The sequence below is a fragment of the Haemaphysalis longicornis genome, unplaced genomic scaffold (assembly GCF_048455015.1).
Source record: "Haemaphysalis longicornis isolate Haplotype H1 unplaced genomic scaffold, Haemaphysalis longicornis Haplotype H1 scaffold_10, whole genome shotgun sequence".
In the NCBI taxonomy this organism is placed as follows: Eukaryota; Metazoa; Arthropoda; class Arachnida; order Ixodida; family Ixodidae; genus Haemaphysalis; species Haemaphysalis longicornis.
Window position 1 is genome coordinate 25,187,346 of NW_027526204.1, and position 23,923 is coordinate 25,211,268.

A 23,923-nucleotide genomic window follows, 5' to 3' on the forward strand; every position below is an offset into this window, starting at 1 on the left:
AGCACGACATCATCGCGATAATTTTATTTGAATAATTTTTGGTTTTTGCTCTTTATATTTTTGTTTCGTTGCGCTAATTTTACTTTTAAATATTTTCATGCTTTACCTTTCCTTTCCCCCCTCGACATGAAATCTTTCGTAAGCCACTGTATCCGGGCGACACAGAGATACCAAGAACAGGGAGCGTATACGCTGCATGAGGCACCGCGCTCGAGCTTAAGCGGACCTCGAAAACAACAATGAATGAGCTTTCCTTGGTATGTGTCCTAACATAAAGCATCATAACAAAACATTCTTGGAACGCGTCGCAAACGCACCAATCTTCAGAATGACTCGTTAATGCTGTTCTGTCACGCACTGATTATCCGAAAGCGTCACTCGTCATATACGAAAGTGTTGCGGAGGTTGTTGGTGCAGAAAGCTACATGGAGGTGCGACGTCCGCAGCTAGGATAGCTAGACCCCACCTGTAATGTAGGCGGCCAGCGACGGCCCGAACCATCGGCACATCATTCCTTTCGGGCACCGCGCGGCCAGGCCGGGCCGGCGGCGCAGGCGCGTTCTGCCAACCGAAGCCGCATTTCGCGGCCGCCAGCAGGCGCCACCCGTCGCGCACGTGCGCTTCGTGATGTCACGCTGTTTACATACAGGGAGAGGTCCATTCAGCGTGAGCCAGCGTCGCTAACCAATTTTGGCCACAACACGCCACATTGCGCCTGAAGAAACCCTACATTGCCCTACACAATATTGTAGGTGGTGCTACGTTTTTCCCTACGCTAAAGAATTACTATTCCGCAGCATAGGTCAATTTAGTGGCTATTTGAATGTCTTTGTTTTAGGTTGTGTATTTTTATTTGCTTCTTTTGGCACTTTTACAGCGAAGATACATATGCTTCCATTTTACAATTCAGCATGTGCAGAAAAATGGGCATATAATGAAAATTCTTGGCCTCCAGAGATATGACATCGTGCTGCCTTCTTGAAGGCTTCCCGGAATCATGTTTTGGTCGGTGCTTGTGCCGTGGTGATATGTGCACCTTTAAGAGCTTCCAGAGCAACGTTTTGACCGGTGCTTTTACCTTCTAAGAGCTCACATCACTGGTTACCCATTCACACATGCACGGGGGGGTGAGGGCGGGATGCTTGCTAGCAGAGCGAGGCTTCATGCACTCACCAATTGAGAACCATTCTAATAAAATGGCTATAACAAAAGTGTAACCTTTGTGTATTTAAAAAAATCCGAAAACACGTGGCAAGTAGCCGTGAAGACGATTCCAACTGCACTTCAAGTTTCATTTAATTTTCATGATTAGTACTTCACCGTGAAGTCCTCAGTATTGGGAAACGGACATCCGCATGTTTGTCTGCTTAGTAAAATTATAGACCTTCCAACTTTCATTCAGATAAATGGCTAAGTATGCTCAATCGCAAGTTACAAATAAATGTGGTTTGTATCGTCGACTCCACCCAGCTTCACTGGACATCCTTTTTCAGAAAGTAGGACACTGAATTTTTTATTCGTTGTTGATGAGCTCCTGATTCAAATTATTTCTATCCCATGTAAACGGCAAGCAGATACTAATTGTGTGAAGTCATCGAAAGCACCAAGCAAGTGGCAGTTATATAGTTTCATATTATACACTTACTGCCAACATTCACTCTTTCCTCCATGTTGATAATGGAGGACAGCTCTGTTGCAGATAGTGAACATTTCATCTTTATGATGTCTTTCCTCTCTGCATACATTCCACTTGCACTGTCGTTTTCTGATGAGTCTGACCTATACGCTCTATGCATGCGGATGTTGAAACCCATTCTATCAAAGAATAATGTTGTACTTCAGCAGGTTCATTTGGTAAAACTCAAAATCACCCTACGCTGGCGGAAAGCTGGCTGAACGGCACTACGGCCCAATGATAAGAGAAAAATCGATAGAACACCCTACAAGATGGCAAAAATTGTACAGTTGGTAACACTGGCGTCAGGTGAAGGATGAATCTTCTTAGATACAACCAGCTTGAACTCAAACAAAGAGGAAGGAAGTGCAACACAAGGACAGCCGCTGGTCTAAGTAAATTTTAATATCAGTAAGAGTGAATATAAACACTCAACACACAATAAAAGGTAATAAAAAGACACTATGCATGACCGAAACAAGTTTACAAATGTCACGGTGCTGACACAACTAGATATACACAAGCTACCATCAAGGCACATGCAGATATGCAATCTCGTTAGGATAGAGACACACGCTTGTTTGGCTCACACACTTATCACCTTGTTCTTCTATGTGGAATGCCTCCATGATTTCGTGGGTTGTTTGATCACGGTGCCTAAATACAATGTTAGTGGCAGGAAAATTAGGTTTGCATATGCTGCATTAGGACAATGCGAAGATGAGATGATAGAGGGCCCTTCAATGACAATTCATGTTCTTTCAAACGCACGTTGATACAGCGGCCAGTTTGTCCAACATAAGTTCGGCAACAGGGTAAAGAAATGCTGTACACAACTCCTGTTGCGCAGGCAACATACCGGTTCTTGTGTTTAACACCACAACTGTCCCCTTTCGTATCACTTCCCCACTCAGTCTTTCTGTCAAGCCTGTCATAACGCAACTTGTTGCGAGTCGTGATAGCCACTAGCACTCCATAGCGATGGCCCACATTTTTTAGGACGTGCGTGATTGTATGAATCTGTGGGATGATGGCAACTTTGGGCTTTTGGGTGTCCTCTGCAAATCCCAGCAGCCAGACTTTGTTTTTAGGATTTTGAGAAGTTTTTCACATGGCCATGACAAGAGGCCCTGTGGAAATCCTGCCTCGATTAACATTTTAACTTGCTCATTGAAACAGTCTGTCATCAAGTGTTGGCACGATTTCAAAACTGCTCAGCGAAAACATGACAAGGCAATAGCGTTTTTAACAAGCTTGGAACAGCCCGATGAGTAGTTCATCAAAGGCTTGACCGATCATGGTGCATACATCCAGCAGACATGCTCCTTATCAAACCAAACATAGAAATCCAGATACAAGATGCCATTCCGTTTTGTTGTTTCAATCGTGAAATTGAGCCCCAGGTCACTTTGCTTAAAGGATGAATCGTCAGTACATACAGCCGTACGGCAGACGGACCATTCTCAAGCAATGGCAAATTTTCACGACACACAACATGTGTGCATAGTCTGCTTTCACTGGTGATGACTAAGTTAAGTGTTAAACCAGTCACTTTTGTTGGGGTTATAAACGCATATATTTCCTAGAAATGTATGGAACACAGAGTGGAATAATGACAGTGCAAACCAGTGCACAGCATAGCTACAAGGATAACACTAACAAGCTCGACATAAACACATACAAGCATCCCAACAAACAATAAACAGACACCACTTTGGGAACACACGCACATGCTCGCTCTGACAAATTCAGATCCAAACCTTTATCAATTCTCCCAAGTTTGAAGCTCCTACACATATTAATTTGTCCTTTCCACTTTCGCCTGGTGGCTGATGATTGAGGACCGCCTGTTTTGCTTTCACATATTTGAGGCTCTAGGTCAGAATCTTGCAGTCTTACTAAAAGGGTTCAACTTAAAGTGAGGATGACTCAGCGACAATGCAATGTAAGATGATCGGTGTAACTTGGTAGAGAAGAGAGCGGAGTGGGTCAGAGAACAAACGCGTGTTAAGGACATATTAGTAGAAATTAGGAAGAAATGGACATGGGCAGGGCATGTAATGCGAAGGCAAGATAACCATTGGTCATTAAAAGTAGCAATGGATCCTACAGAAGGCAAGCGCGGCAGGGGGTGGCAGAAATTTAGATGGGCAGATGAGATCAAGAAGTTTGCGGGGATAAATTGGTCGCAGTTAGAACAGCAAGGGGATAATTGGAGGTTATCGAAGAGATGAAGGCCCTGCAGTGGGCCTAGGCAGGCTTACGACGATGATTTGAGGCTCTCATATGCACCAATTCTTGTCGTCACTTTGGCCCGGTGGCTGATGATTGAGGGTAGTCCCATTTATGCAACTTTCATCGGAGTGTGTAAGAATAAAAATCCCACCCCTTTCTCGTGTTCTTCTCTAGGCGTGAGCAAAATGCAGATTCTGTTAGCTGTACAAATGCTGCAAGTCAGACGATTCATCCCAAAAGCAATGCATACAAAACAGTAGCGGACAGATTAGTGAAGCATAGCTGAAATTGGTGGGAGACATCACGGAGCAGCTGAGCGTCAGGAGCAATACTGAGGGGAACATTCAGGTTTTCAAGAACACAAATGAACCGAGGAGGAAATGAACCTTTGTATTAAGTTGCTGTTTTGATTGAAAATAAGACCAGTAATCCAATCAGTTCAACAAAGTTAAAAAAGGAGGTGGTTACCAGGACATTGCTTTATTTAACATATGTACATTCAGGTATCGGTGGCTGGTGTTTCAGAACCCCTTTTGACTGTTTCTGGGCAAAACGTTTCTGACACCCAAAGATTATAGCGTATTTACAATATGTCATCCTTCATTAAATATCCTTAAAACAATTAGTTTTTGACAAATGCTACAGGCATTAGATTTTTCTCTATGATGGAATCTTGCATGATATATCAAACATCCTTTTTGACATAGATAGCAAACAGCTTTTCACAAGAGTGCAATTGCTTGTGCAGAACAGTTGTTGCCAAATGGTAGTTGTCCCCTAAGTGCAATCATTTAAGACTAACAAAAAGCTTTGAGAAAAAGATCTCCCAATGTGAACACACCCTGCAAAGGATAAAATTGTTAACGCAATTACCCAAGTGACTCCCACGAGTGAAACTTGTCCGACGGTTACTATCGACATAATGCCTGGTGTTAGTGCAGTACAAAGAAGTGTCTTAGCAAGCTGATTCCTTCAATCGATATACATGTACGGGTTCCCACTGAAGTGTAATTCTTCATGAGCAATCAACTCCCCTTTCTATACGTAAATCTGACAGGAGATGTAGAATTATGGCCTTTTCTGAGAGTGCACTCCTTCATGTGTGACCAAGCTGGACTATGAGTAAAGCTCTTTTGACAGGTTCTACAGACTGTTTTTCAAGACAGTGCAGTCTTTCATGATACCAGGTGAACTTTGTGAGTAAAGCTTTTCTGAGAGATGACACACACAGAGCCCTTGATGAGAATGCACTGTTTCATGCGTGACCAGGTGGGGTTTTTTTTCGTAAAGCTCTTCTTACAGCTGCTGCACACAAAAGGCCCCTCAACGGAGTGAAATTTTTCATGTTTAATCAGGTTGGGTCTTCGAGCAAAGCACTTCTGACAGGTGCTACCACATACAGCCTCTCGCTCGCCAGAGTGAAATCTTTTATGATCCAGCAAGCTGGAACTGTGTCTACAGCTCTTCTTACAGGTGCTACCAACATAGCTTCTCACAAGAGGGCAACCCCTCATGAACAACCAGGTGCCTGCTTTGAGTAAAGCTCCTCTAAGAGGTGCTGTACACATACGGCCTACCGCCAAAGTGCAATTTCTCATGAACAACCAGGCACCTTCTTTGAGCAAAGCTCTTCTGACAGGCGCTGCACACATGCGGCCTCTCGCCAGAGAGCAATTTCTCATGATCAACCAGGTAGCTTCTGCTAGTGAAGCTCTTCTGACAGGTGTTGCACACATACGGCTTCTCACCAGAGTTTGATCTTTCATGAACAACCAGGCTAGTTTTGTGAGTAAACCTCTTCTGAAAGGTGCTGCACACATGCGGTCTCTCGCGAGAGTGCACTTTCTCATGATCAACCAGGGGGCTTCTGCTAGTGAAGCTCTTCTAACAGGTGCCGCACACATACAGCCTCTCGCCAGAGTGGGATTGCTCATGAACAACCAAGAATCTTTTATGAGTAAACCTCTTCTGACAAGTGGTGCACACATGCGGCCTCTCGCCAGAGTGCAATTTCTCATGATCAACCAGGTGGCGTCTTTGAGTAAAGCTCTTCCGACAGGTGGTGCACACATACGGCCTCTCGCCAGAGTGCAATTTCTCATGATCAACCAGGTTGCTTCTTCGAGTAAAGCTCTTCTGACAGGTGGTGCACACATACGGCCTCTCGCCAGAGTGCAATTGTTCATGAACAACCAGGCTAGCTCTTCGAGTAAAGCTCTTCTGACAGGTGCTGCACGCATATGGCCTCTCGCCAGAGTGCAATCTTTCATGAACAACCAGGTGGCGTCTTTGAGTAAAGGTCTTCTCACAAGTGCTGCACACATACGGCCTCACACCAGAGTGCAATCTTTCATGAAGAACCAGGCTACCTCTCTGAGTAAAGCTCTTCTGACAGGTGGGGCACACATATGGCCTCTCGCCAGAGTGCAATTGTTCATGAACAACCAGGCTAGCTCTTCGAGTAAAGCTCTTCGGACAGGTGCTGCAGGCTTATGGCCTCTCGCCAGAGTGCAATCTTTCATGAACAACCAGGTGGCGTCTTTGAGTAAAGGTCTTCTGACAAATGTTGCACACATACGGCCTCTCGCCAGAGTGCAATCTCTGATGAAGAACCAGGTGGCTTCTTTGAGTAAAGCTCTTCTGACAGGTGGTGCACAGATACAGCCTCTTGCCAGAGTGCAATTTCTCATGATTAACCAGGTGGCGTCTTTGAGTAAAGGTCTTCTGACAAGTGCTGCACACATACGGCCTCACGCCTGAGTGCAATCTTTCATGATCAACCAGGTGGCGTCTTTGAGTAAAGCTCTTCTGACAGGTGGTGCACTCATATGACTTCTCCACAGTGTGCACTCTCTGGTGGCTGCCCATGTTGCATTTTTCTAGAAACCTTTGTTTGCAAACAGTGTAGGTGGAGCACATTTTTCTGGCACACAATTTCACCTCACGACGGGGATAGTTGCATTGCTGACAGGACTGGCAGGAATGAAGCTTCCCCCTGAAATGAAATTTTTTCACGGTCACTTAGAAAACTTCTATGTTGGCAGAATAAGATACAAAAACAGGAAATATGGAATAAAGATATTCCAAGAATCAATCAAACGCAATCTTTGAGACCCACCACGAAATAAGTCAACCCAAAAAAATGCATTTATACAAACTTTTTACAATGTACACACAACAGTAAATTCAAGGTTTCTGCAAATTCTTTTTAAACAGAGTTCTGAACAACTTCTGTCAAGCATTGTTTAACAGAAAATGTGGCAGCGGGTTATATATCCACAGATCACATTACAAGTCCAGTACTTCAAATTTTCTCGCCATAAAAGAAAATTTTCATTAGGCCATACTAATTCTTCTCCGGTAGTGGGAATCATGAATGTTATTAAAGAAATATTTATACTTTACTCATTCTATGTACACAAACACATAAACAATAAGGGCTTGATATAGGTGATTTTAAGTTTAATCATGATGAAAACCTCCAAAACAGTGTGGCTAACTTATACAGAAAACATAGCACGGTCATTCCACATGAAACATCCCAGCGCCAAAATCAGCCATTGCCAATTTTGTCGAAAAAATTTATGCTAGTTGGCAATTACGTATTGGAGGCCCACACACCGAGCATTTTCGTCAAAAACATTTTGCAGTCATGTGAGCACTCCTTGAAGTTTCTGCAAACAAGAAAAATGTGGTTGAACATAATAAATTTAAATAAATAAACCATGTAGAATGTCAAATATTGTAGAACCTTCATCTTGCCTTGCTGTTTGATGCCGCACCTTGAGAGAAGCCAAGAGTTTTTAGTGTTGTATTTGTTAAAAATGCAAGAAACGGTGCGTTTTCAGAATTTTTTGCAAAGGCACCATAAAGCTTCAGCCCTAATATTTTCACCGTGCCATTGATAAATTCCTTGAATGTCTACTGAAAATAATGAAGGTTGATTACAGACTACTTTTTAGGCTAGTTGCTTACAAAAATGTTAAAAAATGAGTTTTTCTCCAACCTTCAGACCTACATGAAGCACCAAATCGTAACAGGTAAAATTACTTGGGACAGCTCGTTATATGCACCCAACATTTAGCGTTGCGCTCAGAAAATCGCAGTCGAGTAAATTTCGTTGGAGGCAAGAATTTTTTTTTAAGTTTGCAATTAGCCGCTCTTATGTCCACTACTGAAGTGTGTCTTCAGTTCGGAATGCCTACATGCCTACGAACTTTTATGCGGCAGGCATGCGCACACCTGGCTCTCTGCTAAATGAACATTGTTTGCCACTTCACACCACAAAAATACACCATAAACAGCATATTTCGGCTAATTTGCCACTTTTCAATTAATGGGTCTATGCACAGTCAATTACGGGAAGTGAAGCGAGCCTGATCTGATTGTCTGATGTGAAGGAAGAAGAATTACAAAGTCGTTTTTCCCACTGCACCACACTCAACCTGGACCACAGACATCACGGCAGGATACCTCTTACAGCAAACATGAAATTTTTAGCCACTTGTCTCTTTTGCCTTGCGTTTTTTATCCACAGTGGTTCAAGTCTTCCCCAGTTGAATAGTTAGCATTAAAGAAACCAGCCTAGTTGTTCATTTTTGGTTGTTTACATGAATTTTTTTGGAGCTTGAGTAGGATATAATGGCAATGTGAAGTGTTGAACGCATAGCTAGTCTGAAGTGTTGCGTTTCTTTGACTGGAATTGCCACGGCTAATCGTGAACCAAGCTGCGCTCTTGTTTCTTGTTTTAAAACATGGGAGCCAGATTAGTTATTTGTTTGACATTGTCTTTACCCCGGCATACAGGTCCTTTGCATTATTCTGATCCTGAAAAGGTCCCGATCTCTGGATACCTGCTCTCAGTGCAAGACCTTTGAGCGGGCCTCTGATGTCATCACAAGCACTTTTGCCGTGTGGTGTGGCAAAGAAATTCCATTCTGCTGACAGTTTACACTCCACTTCGGGGTAGCAGAGATTCACGAAGTTCTCTTCTGTCAGAGAAATAATAAATTTTGTAGCTGACGCAGATCTTGTTTGTTTCGCAAGCACTGTGCTCGGAACTGTGTGTACTGCAACTGTGCCATGCTCCAAACAGTCAGAAATAACTGCACGAGTGTACAGAAACCTCTGCAGGTGCGGTTTCCTGCTTGCCAAATAATGTAGCTACTGGGTGTAGTTGAACCTGTGAGTTGACGCAGTGGTGACTGTGGCGCGTACTGAACCATAGAGCTATATATTCTGCATACTTCATCACTATGATGGTCTCGTGCAGACTTCAGTTGGCTATAAGGTATCGGAAGTAGCTGGCTTGCTGCTCACTGATGGAATGGTGGACAATAAGATGGTTCAACATGTCCATGAACTTTGCCGAAAATTCTTCAGGCATCAAAACAATGGTCTCAGCATTACAATGTTTTCCACTGATCCATTGGTGGACGTGTGTCATCCTTATTCCCGAAGACGTCAGACAGACTTTGCTATAGTAGTGTCTCTGTGCAAGCCATACCTAAGCAGGCTGGGCAATTGCCGAAAATGCAGTCTTCATTAACAAGGTGGCATGATGTTGTAGCCAAAAGTTCTTCAGTTGTCTCGTTGAGGTTACTAGAGTGGAGCATTATTTAAAATACCGGTGACACATGCAGACATATAGGGAGAGTGTACTGTTTCCACCAGCGTAAACGCAGCATCGAGGGCGCAAAGTTGCAAATATTGAGAAGCCACAATTTAAATCAGGCGCCCTCTTCCACTGATCATGCCACTCTTTTGGTTCATCAACAACAGTCGCTTTTGGGGGCCTTGAATGTGTCCTTTTTGCCTGATAGGCTAATGCTGTAATTGATGCCTTCATTTCTTCGGAGATTCGGAGCACGATTGGGAGAATATCAGCGCGCCCGGAAACAAAAACGAACAACAACAGCTGCAACCCGAAGACACGCAGAAAACTGCAATTAACCGCCACGGCCGCACCTAGAAGCCCCGAGCTCCCCATGAGGCTGATGTGGCCCAGGCTTAGTTGTTTTATTCCTGAGAACAAGACAAGAGGAGACACCAGACACAATGCGAGTGCTTATGTTCTATTTTGCTTTCTCATGTGTACGTGCCTTCGCGTAGCGAGTCACCCTATGACGGTGAACCGCGTCAGGCGTTCTCTTCCTGTGCTCCTCTGTCCTGGTCTGTATGTAAACTTAGCTTTTATAACCAATTAAACATTTTTTTTTCTACGTAGTCTTTCATTCGAGCCACGACCTAGTTAACCGTACAGATAAGTTGAGTAATCATGAGTAGTACAAATGGAGTACTCATGAGTACAGATCGAGTAATGATGAGTACAGATTGAGTACTCATAGGTACAGATGAAGTAGTCATGAGTACAGATTGAGTGTGATTACTCGTGAGTACTCATGAGTACGAATACTTGTAAGGACAAATGAGTTTGAGTACAAGTGAGTACGATTACAAATGAGTATTTGATGAGTGAGTACGAGTGATTTTGAGAATAGACGACTTTTTTGAGTCCGAGTTTGATTGAGTACAGCGTGAATGAAAAAACCTATGACTGAGTTTGAGTGAGGTCTTTGTTTTGCCGACCAATGCTCACGTCCCTGTAGTGTACCATATTTGAAGCTCCTATACTATCCAGGCAGAAGTTTTTTTTTAAGCTATCCAGGCAGATGTTTTTTTTCAAGAACACAATGTGCGAAAGTGGGGGGGTCGGCTTAGATACAGGTACCATGGCTTGAGCACTGAAGGGCCGGCCGGGCGAGCGCCATGATGGCTCGCCATGCACCAATATCAGGCTGCCGTGTGCAGGCAGTTCTGCATGCGTGCCCGAGGCTCATTTTCGCAACATTCTACGGTAGCTGCATGGTGAAGTGGTCGCTCAGGCTCAGCGGCGAAGTGGTCCCAACAGCTACACTGGTAAACCGCGTCGTCGGCTTCCCACCGTCCATTATTCCGAAATCTCTCAGTCCCACGATCATGCAGCGAGGATCGTCAAACCGGCAAGCTTTTGCACCGGCAAGCTTTTGCGCCGGTAAGGGTGGATTGTGTCCCGTGATTACAGCGCTGTTGATGGCCTGCGCTTTGACACCCTCTCCTCTCTTCCTCTCGCTTGGCGCGGTGGCACGGGCGCGGAGTTCGCAGTTTTCTCAAAGTGATCGTTTGGAGTAGCCATGGTGGCAGAGTTTTGAAAGTGTTGCACCTTCACCGCGTGTTCGCGAAACGCGTGTGCTGCCTACCCGTTTTTGAAAAGCGATGGCACCAACCAAGTGGTACTACTACAGTGCAGCCTTTAAGCGAAAGGTTGGTTTGCACGTGGAGAAGACTTCAAACCTGCAAGCGCAGAGCGAGTTCGGTGTGAACAAAAAGAATGTGCAACGATTGCGCAAACAACAGGTCAAACTTTTCAGCTGTGCAGCAAGCCGCGTAGCGTTGCTGAGTTTTCAGGGAACAAAGGGAAGCGCGAAGGCCCGTGACCACAGAGATTATCCAGGCGAAAGCCAGGGAAGCTGCCAGAGTGAAGGGTGTCGCAGGAGCCACTTTTAAAGCAAGCAGGGGCTGCGCAATGCGCTTGATGAAACGATTTGGGTTCAGCCTGAGATGACGAACCTCCGTATACCAGGAGCTTCCCACTGACTTCGAGGAGAAACTTGTCAAGTTTCAGCGCTACGTGATGGACAGATGGCGGGAAAAGGACTACCAACTGCAGCAAATCATAGGTCGGCAAAACAGAAAGAACTCACTCAAACTCAATCACATTTTTTTTCATTCACGCAGTACTCAATCAAACTCAGACTCAAAAAGTTCGTCTGTTCACAAAATCACTCGTACTCACTCATCAAATACTCATTTGTAATCGTACTCACTTGTACTCAAACTCATTTGTCCTCACGAGTATTCATACTCAATCTGTACTCATGAGTACTGAATCTATACTCACGAGTACTCACTCTGTACTCATGAGTACTCAATCTGTACTCATGAGTACTACTCATTTTTCACTCATGAGTACTACTCATTCTGCACTCATGAGTACTACTCATTCTGCACTCATGAGTACTCAATCTGTACTCATGAGTACTCAATTTGTATTACTCACTAATAATCAACTTATCTGCACTGTTAGCTAGGTCGTAGCTCGAATGAAAGAATAAGTAGAAAAAATAAATTGTTTAATTGATTAGAAAAACACAGGTTACATATAAATCAGGACAGAGGAAGAAAACGTCTGACGCGGTGCACTGTCGTTGGGCGACTTACTGCGCGAAGGCAAGTACATGTGACAAAGCAAAACGGAACGTAAGCACTCGCGTTGCGTCTGGTGTCTCCTCTTGTTCTCAGGCCGGGTCGGGCTCAGGGGAGCTCGGGGGTTGTCGGTGCAGCCGAGGCCGTAAACTGCGTTTTTCTGCATGTCTTCGGGTGGCAGCTTTTGTCGTCCGTTTTCTTGTTTGCACTACTGTTTGCACTACTTTACTCAGGAGTGCATATACTCAAGAGTGCAAGCACTCGCAAAAACAGTATTCATGAGTATTGTACTCAAGAGTGATGTGTACTCATGAATACTGTGTACTCATGAGTGCTGTGTACTCATGAGTACTCATACTCATTAGTACTCAAACTCATGAGTACTCATACTCATGAATACTGTACTCATGAGTACTCATACTCATGAGTAGTGTACTCATGAGTACTGTACTCACGAGTAGTGGACTTACCCCTATACTCACTCGTCATCGTACTCACTATTTTTTTCTGGGTGTGTGATCACTCATCATCGTACTCACTCGTGAGTTTGAGTACAAATGAGTACAAATGAGTGTACTCACGAGTGAGTACGCCGACCTATGCAGCAAATTGCAAACGCCGACCAGATTCCAGTGTTCTTAGACATGCTAATGGTGGACAGAAAGAATGCGAACAGAAAGAATGCGAAAAAAGTCAAACTTAGGACGACGGGTGACGGAAAGCAGCGAACGACAGTAATGTTGTGCTGCCCCGCCAATTGAAAAAAATTGCCCCCATAGATAATATTTAGGCGCAAGACTCTACGCTGCGGGTAAAAAGTTTCCCAGAAACGTTGTTGTGCACGTTCACGACAAAGGTTGGATGTCCAACGGCTTGATGGAGGACTGGGTGAAAACGGTTTGGGAACGCTGTCCAGGGGCCGCGCTGTGCAAGCTTTCACTAGTCCTGGATTTCTACCGCAGCCATCTGACTGACAGTGTGAAGACCACGCTTTCTTGCGCTGGGACAGACATCGCCATAATCCCTGGTGGCATGACTAACCAACTCCAGCCCCTTGACGTCGCTATTAATAAGCCCTTTAAAGATGGGCTTTGCAAGCACTATACCGACTGGCTTACGTCGGAAGAACATCAGTTCACCCCAACCGGGCGCATCAAGCGTGCGTTGCTCGGCCAGCTGGCGGAGTGGATTTCCGCAGCCTGGAACGAAATTCCGGATGAAGCAATCATTAGAGCTTTAAAGAAGTGTATTTCAAACGCAATGGACAGAAGCGAGGATGATGCCCTCTGGGACGAACTCAACAACAAAAAGGACGGACAAAGATGACTACGACGATAACGATTAAAGTAACGTGCGGGCCTACGGAGTGTGCGCGTTTGGCCTCCATTCGAGGTAAGTTTCATTTTGGGAGGGCCTTGCAAATTTGGGGGGATTGGCCTGCAATCAAGGGTGGCCTGGATTCCAGTAAATACGGTAGGTTTGAATGTTTCCTCTGGTGTTCCACAGGTTGCTGGCAATTTTCATTTTTATTTGTACATAAGCCCACTTAACTAGATTTTTTGCAGCAGATCCCTTCCACTCATCAAAATAGGCCGGGCACTGAATAGCGTCCATGTGTTACAAGCAACAACCTTGCAAGCATTGGCAATTAACCTACCCTGTGTTGCCTGAATGTTGGCGGCAGGAGCAGATGCGAAGTCCAGCTTTCGCCACCATCTCGGCATTGTCTCGAGAAGCAGGGAATTTTTTCAAGGCACATGCCTGGCCATTGTTCTCTGCCAGAACTGAAAAAAATCAAAAGTCATAGCAGCTGGAGCAACAAGTGTTCTAGCAATTTTAGACAGGCCCAATTCCCGCATGTACGACATGTGTTTGTCCGTTTCGAGGGGCACTTGCTGATGGTTTGGACACGTTTTAAGCTTCTACGTAAAGTTTATTGGTGCAGCGATAAATGCCCAGACAGTTTTAAATAAGCAAAGGCATAAATGATACCACTAAATGCTTGAAAGTTTGAGAACGCGCTAGTGAACATTAGTGAAGAAAATGAAGGTGGTGAGATGTGTTGAGCTGCTACCTTTAAAAATGCTCAATTACACTTTTTTGCATTAGGTACATAGTTGACTTAACCAAACTTCTTTTAACACCAGTCTATTTTACTGCAATCGCATGGTAGCTGCTTTAAATTGTAGCATGGTAGCTTTAAATAATGCCATTTCTTCAATGTTTTTCCAAATCCATATACACAAGTTTCCATCAATGGTGCAAGCAAATTTTGTTTCACGCTGCGGCGATCCAGTCCGCCAGCTGGCCGAGCCACGCACGCTTGATGCGCCCGGTTGGGGTGAACTGTTGTTCTTCCGACATAAGCCAGTCGGTAGAGTGCTTGCAAAGTGCTTGCGGGTACTATTAAATTTCTTCGAACATTTCAAATTTCTAAGCAGTTTACATTTAGCTGCAGCTTGTGCAAAAGCACAAAGTGGACCTGAGTCTAGAAAAGTAAATACAAAAAAAGCAAAACCAAGTTGCCTTACTTATACATTATCTTGTGAAAGTTATTGATTCAACTCAATAACCTCGCCAGCAAAAACATTTTAAGAGAACATGCAATTTTTCTCAAAGAGATAGAGTGAAAGGAAGTATATGTTGCAGTTCAGTTTTCCTGGAGTTTCTTTTCAGGTGGATTGGAAGCCCAAACTTCTCGCATGATAATGCCAATCTGAGCGCCAGATGAAGTTCAGTAGGCATTATGTTTGAAGCCCTACATTGGCATGTGGTATTACATTCACCGAGCTCAGCACACCAAGGCTACTGAGGTAATAAGGAACTGTCACGGATGCCTACAGCCAGGTTTCTTAGTACTCAATCTTTAAAACGTTGAGCTGACCTGATTTCATGGCTATCAGTACCATTCATTTATTCAAGCAGTTTGTACAGGTTAAAAGTGCTAGAAATCACCTGCAGACTTAACAGCGTGTCGTCAAAGCCGACATAAGCAAATATAAGGAGAACGATACAGACCAAGCGGCACTTTTAACCCAGTTTTGTTGTCCTAAAATGCTGTAAAACCAGAAACCTCTTCAAACAAAAGAGCAAGAACTTCACATGGAAAGACAGAAAGAAAAATAGACACGTGTTTGCCTGAGCAAGCAGTGTAGGTCTCTCTGTCCCATTTGGTTGGCTGTTCTTTTCACTTTAGTCAAAGTGTGGTCCATGTGTTGGGACTACAGAACGGTAAGGTAGTTAAACAATGTTTGCAACTCACTTCAATCTACCCTTAAACTCTAACCATGAACATATTTTCGTAGCGTCTAAATAGCCCCATGAGCACACGAAAAAAAAGTTGCTCAAAACATTATTGAGAATGTAGGTGCCAATAAATATATTGTTTTGCACGTAGACTGCCCTAAACTGGAACATTTCTATGAAATCCCAAATCCTAACCTGAGAATTCCTCTTCTGTTTGAGAGCTGGTGTTTATAAGGAACGTCACACCACACTGCATACCTGGAAAGGAAATTCACATTCAATAATGCTTTCCCACAAGCAGTAACACAGAGTAGGGAAAGTACCAATGGTACTAGTGGTGACCGTCACTTGTGTTTCTCGGTTGCAGGATACATCCCGGTTGTGATCTGCATCCCTTGAGAGCGCCATGACGCTGCCCTCAAGCATTGATTATGATGCACGTGGCGTGCTTTCTGTTGGTGTAGTAGTGTATTCTGGAAGCAAAAGAAAGGCACCATTGCAATGTTACACAATCATACTAAACACCAAGTGTGCTGGCAATGAGACAATTGCTAGTAATACTTTTCAGTAGAAAATTGCATCCAGCCAATTTAACTCCTCTGAAATATCTTTTTGAAACAGATAAATGGTTAAAGAGAGTGAATTCCTTGTTGCAAAAAACAACTCATGAACCATGCATCCATTTCTAAATCCCTGCGAGATGGTAATGCAGGAACTATCCCATGCCATTGCTATGCGTGCACCGTACATGTGTTGCAGTTCCGTCTTGCAGGCACAAATCCTCCAAGCTCTGTTGTTAGGACAAAAACGCATAAATTTTTTTCATGAAAGCTGTACAGGTGAGTAGCAGAGACAATTTTAACACACAGTATTATTCCTAGAAGACAAGTCTGTGAACTCTGTTATTGTGCCCCTAAGGCCGGCTTCCAAGTCCTGCCTACCTGGATTTCTAGCTTGCAATCAGAAGTGAGATCCAACCCGACTAGGCAGTTGCCTTTAGTTTAAGATGTGCAATACCTACTGCCACTTGAGGACTTATCCCCTGTAAGGTATCAAGAACTTTATATTGACAACACGTTTTGTAAAAGCCAGGTATATCCAAGGAATACTTCACATTTTGTAAAGGAATACTTCACATTTTGTAAATCCAAGGAATACTTGACATATAAAGGAATCATGACAGATGATTTTTGTGAGGTGGGTGACAAGGTATAGCCAGCATGCAAATGCATACAGTTCGTTTTGATCTAAAGGGGACGTGAAGACAACATAAGTCTTGATTCAATACTCGGTTCTCAATCGCAGTGCAGTGTTGCTCTTTTTGCTTTTGTTAGTTCAAACTTTTATTAATTAAACTGAGACAGCTTTTCCTTATGGTTTGAATTTATGAGCTCTTAGTGTAAGTGCACCTCCCACTCAGTTAAGTGGAAGCCCGGTTGCTCGCCGCAAGATGAGTCCCTCACTGCACAGTTCCAGACGATGTCAGTGTAATCTATGTGTGACAGGCCGCAGTTGCTCAGTGGCTAAGGCGTTGTGCTGCTGAGCACGAGGACGCCGGTTCAATTACTGGTCATGGCGGCCGCTTTTCTGATGGAGGCGAAAAGGAAAAACGCCAGTGTGTACGAGATTTTGGTGCATATTAAAGATCCCAAGGTGGTCAAAATTAATCTGGAGCTCTCCACTACGACGCGCCTCATTGCCTGCATTGCATCTGTGCATTGAACCGTACAATCAAATCAATAATCTATGTGTGTCCTGGTTAGAGTGAACTAGAATACTTGGGTAGTGGAAAAAGCGGCCGCCGCCGAGTGAGACGCTCGCGTGCGCCGCCCGAGCGCTTTTTTGCCTCGGGTAGCGGCGGGTAGGCGTGCGTTGGGGCAGTCTCCGAGGGGCTACAGTTCTTTTTTTTGTGTTAAAACCGTTGATAATGCTATTAATGTACCAGGGTTTTTATGGGAAAGGTAGCTACGTCGTGTATTTGCCGTATGCTCATTTTTTCATCCCATTTGGCCAACCGAGCAGACCGCGCCGTGCTTTAGAGATCGAGCTCGCTATCATGCCGATATTTTTTTCTTCATTGTTTGATGATTTTGCTATCGTATTGTGTCAACTAAAAAAAGAGTGGCGTGCTTTAGGCTGGCCAGCATACGTCACTTCTGCTTTTTTTTCTTTATTTTCTTGCTGATTTTTCGATCAAGATCTGCATACCGAGCAAACTGCGTCGTGCGTGCGCAAACGTTTCCCGTTTTCTGTTTTCAAATTTGACCCATGCAGCACACCTGACAGATGTCTTAAAACTTCAGTCAAGAGAAAGGCACTTGCGTACGAGATGGATTACCGTGTAGCCGTAGAAATGTTGCGATAGTTTATACGCCTCGAGCGCGGCCTGTAGGGGCGCCACTGAAATCCCCCTAGCGGCCCGTTTCGAAAGCAGCCGCGGGAGTCCGCGCCCCACTCCCCAGTGCTGCCGCTGCTTTTGAGGCACGTTCACGACTGAGATTTACCGTTTGCGGGCATTTGAAATCCATGTTTATGTGGAGCAGTCACTCTGTTCGGAAACGGGGTGTGTTTACGAGAGTGTAAATGTTTCTGACGTGATCTTAGTGTGGTATATTCGGTCTGTATAAGCGCCAGGTGTGTGCCACAGGCCAGCGTCGCGGAACCAGCGTATGATGGAGCCGATTGTAGTTACACTGACCTGAATTTACTAGCCGTGCCTCCGTAACCACCGGTTCCTCAGATGTTCATGCTACGGCTATACACTACGATTTAAATCGGTTTTGTGCGCTTACATTATCAGCGGAGCACTCATACCTGACAGCACGCCAGTTACGTTTGCCAATACTATACCCCAGATATTGATCACCCCCATTTAAAAGCCAGTCTGTGTTAATTTCGGGAATATTCAACAAAAGTACGATGGACAATGCATAATTATACTCGGGGATCAGCACACGACGGAGTCGTCTTGTCGTGAGGTGAGCGCCCGCAAACATTCATCTGCTACATATATCCTCTGCGAGCAGCGCGGAGACGGGCTTAGAATATAATCCGCATCCGCGACTAAATGCTTCTTCGAAATATCGTCATATGGCACAGGTAGCCTGCAGAATAAAGCAGAAACTGAAATCAGAGGGCCTTATCACATACCATACTCTTCCAACGACACCTTTCATCGCTCAATTGTTGAACAGCCTACCCTGTATACTTCCAAAAATGCGTCCGCCGTACGATGAGCTCTTCGTTGAAGTAGAAAAACAAAAGGAAAGTGAACGCAAGATTTGTGTGTGGGATTACTAAACCGTTCATTGCTTGATTCCGCTCCGCATTTGTACACAGCGTTCCCCCTCCCCTTCCCCCACCGATGTCTCGCGAAAAAGCAGTGCATTTCGCGAATACGAGCAAGCGCCCCTACCCGGACAAGCGCCCCCTCCATTCTCGAGTGATTTGAAATTTGCGCCAAATCCCGAGCAAGCGCCTCCTGCCTTTTTTAACCTTGTCCGGCGCTTCACCCATTTTCACAAAACCTCTTACCCAGAGTAACCCTGCCTCTTACCTAGTTGTTCAGTATTTCTTTTCTTTTTTTGCTAAATATTTGCATGTTAAAATATATAATGATGCAATTTTTTGGAAAAATAAACTGGGCTTACGTATGTCACGTGCAGTATCCCTTCCCCATGCGTAGCCAGCACACGGCCGAAGCCGAAGTTGGCTGAAACGTGAGCCAGCCGGAGCCAGCATAGCTGCTGTCAGTCGCAATTTGCCATTATCGAAAAACGCGTGGACCGTCCCACGTGTGCGGGACGTAAGCGAGAAGGATGCATTCGTACACAGTGAAAAAAAGGTTGAGGTTGTAGAATGGCATCGACAAACTGGCAGAAACGTGCACGTGACTGCGCGGCATTTCGGGATCGGAAGGAAGAGAGTGCGTGAATGGGACAAGAACTTTGAAACCCTGCTACAGCGCAGCTATGGAAAAGGAAAGGCACAACGCAAGCTAGGCAACGGTGCGCCTGTATTCAGTGAAGAACTAGACGACGCTCTTTTTGAATTTTTCGAGAGTGAGAGGAGCGCCGGTCGTGCCGTCAGAAACAGGCTGTTGGCTGAAGAGGCCAGAAAAATCGAGGACAACCTGAAGCTCGGGAACTTCGCAGCATCGTCGCAATACATCAAGAGGTGGAAATAAAGTTATTTCTTTTCTCAGCGAGTGTTTTGCGTCCATATTGCGTTCCGCTCTGCTACCGTAAACACTTTCGCGAAATAGGTATTGGGGGAGGGGGGGGGGGGGGGCGCTAGCTCGGGATAATACGCTGCCATTTTGAATTTCGGTCGACGACCGAGCAAGGGCCCCCCCTCAAAAATTCCTCAAATTATCTGTTACCACAGGGGGGGCGCTTTCTCTGGATTTTACGGTAGTTAGTCTAGTGAACCCTACCTGGCTCAAGCTTCGACGAACGTATTTATCATGTCAGAAGCTGCACTGTTTTTTTTTTCATTTCTGTTAGAGCTATTATGTTTCTTAATTCCGCACTTGCACAGCATTTTTTTCTTGTGGTTTCATTAACTTGCCTTGGTTCTTGCTATATGGCGTGTGTGGGCACATATTTAACGACGCACAGGCTTGGAGTTTACTTAACATTTTCGCATGGTTTATATTCTTATAACTGGCATTAGTTATTGTCCGGGATTGAGTAATCACATCCCCGAAACACATTTTTTCTGCGACGTATTGTATACGAAACGAAGCCGCGTTCGCTGTCCACGCTGCAAAATGAAGCCAACCTCTCATTGTGCCAGTATCAGGTACAAACGAGGCGACAGTAGAATTCATTTGTGCCTGATGTTTTGGAGGTGACATGGGTGATATGCTGCTGCCGTAGCCGACGCCCGGAAGAGCGGCGACGAAGAGCGCAGAAGCGCGTCCCCGGGTAGCTCTTGCAGGCGATCACGTATACTCTACGAAGACGCAGCTGCTTTTTAAGTGACCTAAATGTACTCTTTGCCTATAGACGTCACCATAACAAGTTTTTTTTAGGGCGCGGAAAGGCGAAAAGAAGCGAAACAGAACCAAAACACTGCACGAACCCCTATCAGCCACGCAGCGCAAATCCCGTCGACGCCGCGGAGAAGCGGCGGCAGGCGGTGCAGCGATCGCGAAGCTCGAGGCGTCTACTTTCTTGCTGTAACCGTGACCTTTGTGCCTCCGGTTTCGGTGAGCAACACTGTGACAGCAAGGGAGCGTGAAAGCCGAAGTGGAACTCCCACGTTTGTGGTGGTCATTTTATCAAGAGCCAAAGTTATTAACCACCCAACAGCCCAATCTACGAACCATCTCTCCTCCCGTTCCCGTTTTACCTCCTGCATAGAATAAAGGCTAGCACCGATAGATAAAAAATGTGGTAGTGTTAACGTCAGCCAGTGCTTTTGAATGCTTATGTATTCTTTACAGATTACCTAAAAAAATCGCGTAATGCCTTGTGAAGACACAACAACGCGCGATTAGTTGTCTCAAATATGGGTGCATCAGCCCGTGTCCTCCAGCTCAGACACATTTCTAAAATGCTGGAAAAAGTTTAGATTTGGAGAGGGGTGCACGGAAGTTCAAAATTAAACAGCGAAACGGAATGGGACATGGTCAAAGTCGGACGCTGTGATCAAAAGACCAAACTGCGGATAGGATAAAGACCAACTTGCCTGCTTGGAGTGCTGACATGAGCCCCAGATTTTTCTTCAGATTTAAAGGCTTTTCAAGTGATTTTTTCTGGTGTATTTCATATCTAAGCACGTGACCATCACTGGTTGTCAGTTTATGTGTGGACGAGTTGGGGGTGCAATGAGGGCAGTGTTCACGCACACCTAGGATTCATGCCGGTACCGACGCCATGCAGTTCTGCCGGTGATATACTTGCGTTTCACAGCTCAATTCAACCTGTCAGCTGTCTGCTGTGGTCAACCGCTTTGGGTTTAGGTTCATGTGTTAAGCAGTAAGGTGTCTATAACTCTGGAAGGGAATAGACAGCCACATGGTCGTCCGCTAAAATAAAGCTCGAGTCCCTCAAGGTGTTAAGTCGCTATGGGATGGATGCATGTCGTTTGCTATGAGGAAGAAGAGCAGGAATTGGAGGAGCGTTGGCCCAAGCAGAAGCTGAAATGGTTGCGAAAACAAAACGCCGCTTCTGCCGCATATTCCACCTGGCGAAATAGTTGCTTCTCCTTCCCGGATAAAGAGCAACTTGCCCTCTTAAGCACCGACATGAGCCAGTATTTCTTTTTCAGCTCGAAGGGCTTTGAGGTTAACCTTTTGCTGGTGTTTTTCCCATCTAAACACGTGCACATAACCTGTTCCCAGTTCGCGCATGCATGGGTGGGGGTTGAGTCAGTGGGGGTGTGCATGATGCAACTACAGGTTTCATGCCTTCACTAATGACATGTTTGGGGTGATGGCCAGAGGCTTAAACGGGAACTTCAAAGGCACGATGCGACGTGTCCGTTGTCTTCAGTGGTCGAGCGGATTGCGTTGGTGTGTCACACAGGCAGTAAGACGCCTACGACATAGGAAACAGACAGCCCTATGGTTGTCCACCAGGATAAAGCTCAAGTCTTTCCAAGTTTCATTCAGCTAAGAAGCTAGGAAATATGTTTCATGGCAAATTACTAACAAACGTGTTTTATTTCGTGCACTAAGTGGACTTCGACCAGCTTCACAGGTGATCCTTCTTCAGAGAGTGGAAAGGAACTATTTTTTTTTTTACTTTACAGCTGCCATCTTTAACTGGTCTGCAAAATCGGGCCAAGGCCTTCATAACTTGTCTTGGATTACAAGGATTTTACGATCTGCCTGCTAGAAACTTGAAACTGAAAAACATGTTTGAGATGCACAGAACTATGCTGCGTAATAGCTTTCGCAATCTTCTCTAGTACGAAAGGACTAAACAGTGTGTGCATCGGCCAAGAGTTGTTTTTGCATTGCAACCGTGGTATGTCTGGTAGGCTAAATTGCATGCTTTTAAGCAAAGTGGTTGCTGTTACTTTTTGGTGGTAGGCTAAATTCATGCTTATAAGCAAAGCTGTTGCTTTTACCCTTTGTTGGTAGGCTAAATTGCATGCTTCTGATCACGGTTGCGTTGCAGTATACTTGGATGGTAGGCTAGATTGCATGCTTCTGAGCAAAGTTCTTCGTAGTATTCTTGGCATTGTGTGTGTGAATTTTCCCTGTTGGTTTTTTGCTTACAGAAGATGCTCTTAGATCCTAAGAGCTAGTGTCCCACATGCTGTGCATAGTTGATGCCGAACAGCTGTGTTCCTGCAATGGCTACGGGTGGAGCCTGCAGCCAGAATCTGTCCTGCAGCCGACAAACCCAGGCGACCATTGTCACTAATGCCACAGGTACCTTTCCTATTCCCTTAAGCTGCTTGTCTCTGTGCATTACTTTGAATTTTGGGTTTCAATAGGGAACTCTATTCCTTAATTGGAAAAAACTTCGGAAAAAAGTTGAAAAAAAGTAGCTCAGTAACTCTTGTGGGTGGCACTCCTTCAGCCTTATTTCCCTGTGGACAATTCGCTCTTTCCAGCGACGCAAGTGACGCCGCGCGGAATTTGTTCGAAGCCGGGAGATGGTGATCGGGGGACTGGTCCTCCGGCGGAGGCGGCCGGCTGCATACGTGCGGGCTCGCAGAAGCGACAAGAAAATTGTAATTGTATATATAGTACTCGACAATGGCGTATAAATAATCGGAAAATATAGACTGAACGAGCGTTCATATTCTCTCAGCTTTGTTAAAGCAGTCCAGGTCACGCTGAGATCTCCACCCTCCCCCCTTCCCCGAAGAAAAAAAAAGCAGTGCTTCAAGGCATTATACACTCATGCAGGTGACACAGACCTCCCCACGCCCTCCTAAACAGCTGTAACGAGTATAACATTGTTGAAACCAGCCTCGGAACCACTTTCAACGCCAATTTCCGGTCAGCGCTTTGAGGCTTTTGTTCACACGGTCGGGATGAGACAAAATCTCTGGTACGAAAAGGCACCTTGACCTAGAGTTCCTATCTCGATATGGCATTGTACAAAAAGGCTGTTGTAACAAGGTGGCCTAGGACAAGTTCTCTGGTGACGAGCGGGCTTGTGACAAGTGGGCTCGTTTCCATTTTGTACGCACCAGCTGTGATAAACACACAGATACTGGGTGCTGCGATAAAGAGAAAGCGAAGCCTTGACAAAGATTAGCTCAGTGCTCTCTCCTGCTGGGTCAGACTTGCGGTCACCTGTGCCCCACACGAATTTCCGTTGCACGTGCGTGCGTCTGTATGCTTCCTGTCATTCGTGTACAGTCTGTGGCGTAATTCAAAGTACTTGCAGGCGCACGCACGTGCACCTGCAAATACTTTGAATTACGGTACCTTTCCACTTTGGGGCTCTAATTTCAACCATGCTGTTTCTTAGTGAGTACTCAGTAAGAAACTCTCTCCTTACAGAGTGGCTGGACGAGTTAACTTTTTTCTTACACCACGTTCAAAACTGCACA

At 45.1% G+C, this 23,923-nt stretch overlaps 2 protein-coding genes across 3 annotated transcripts in view; one reads left to right on the forward strand and one right to left on the reverse strand.

Moving 5' to 3' along the window:
• The window catches only part of LOC144159764 (uncharacterized), a 321,877-nt gene that overhangs the window by 277,439 nt on the left and 20,515 nt on the right, over window positions 1-23,923 (forward strand). The window lies entirely within an intron of this gene.
• On the reverse strand, window positions 4,921-15,892 carry LOC144158309 (uncharacterized). 2 transcript variants are annotated; one of them, XM_077689129.1, is made up of 4 exons: window positions 15,724-15,889; window positions 15,596-15,658; window positions 13,812-13,938; window positions 4,921-6,905 (listed from the first exon to the last, which is right to left on the reverse strand). In XM_077689129.1, exons 1-4 carry the CDS (start codon window positions 15,824-15,826, stop codon window positions 6,401-6,403), a joined length of 798 nt encoding a protein of 265 aa, XP_077545255.1. In that variant the 5' UTR covers window positions 15,827-15,889; the 3' UTR covers window positions 4,921-6,400. The 2 variants fall into 2 exon arrangements, with proteins under 2 accessions (XP_077545255.1, XP_077545256.1); XM_077689130.1 differs by lacking the exon at window positions 4,921-6,905 and adding an exon at window positions 13,272-13,353 and having other exon boundaries at window positions 15,724-15,892.

Coding starts and splice junctions, on each gene's coding strand:
- LOC144158309 (XM_077689129.1), bottom strand. CDS start 15,826: ATGCTTGAGGGCAGCGTCATGGCGCTCTCAAGGGATGCAGATCACAAC. Junction 15,659..15,723: donor GGTCACCACTAGTACCATTG/GTACTTTCCCTA, acceptor TTTCCTTTCCAG/GTATGCAGTGTGGTGTGACG. Junction 6,906..13,811: donor CAACATTCAGGCAACACAGG/GTAGGTTAATTG, acceptor ATTTCATTTCAG/GGGGAAGCTTCATTCCTGCC.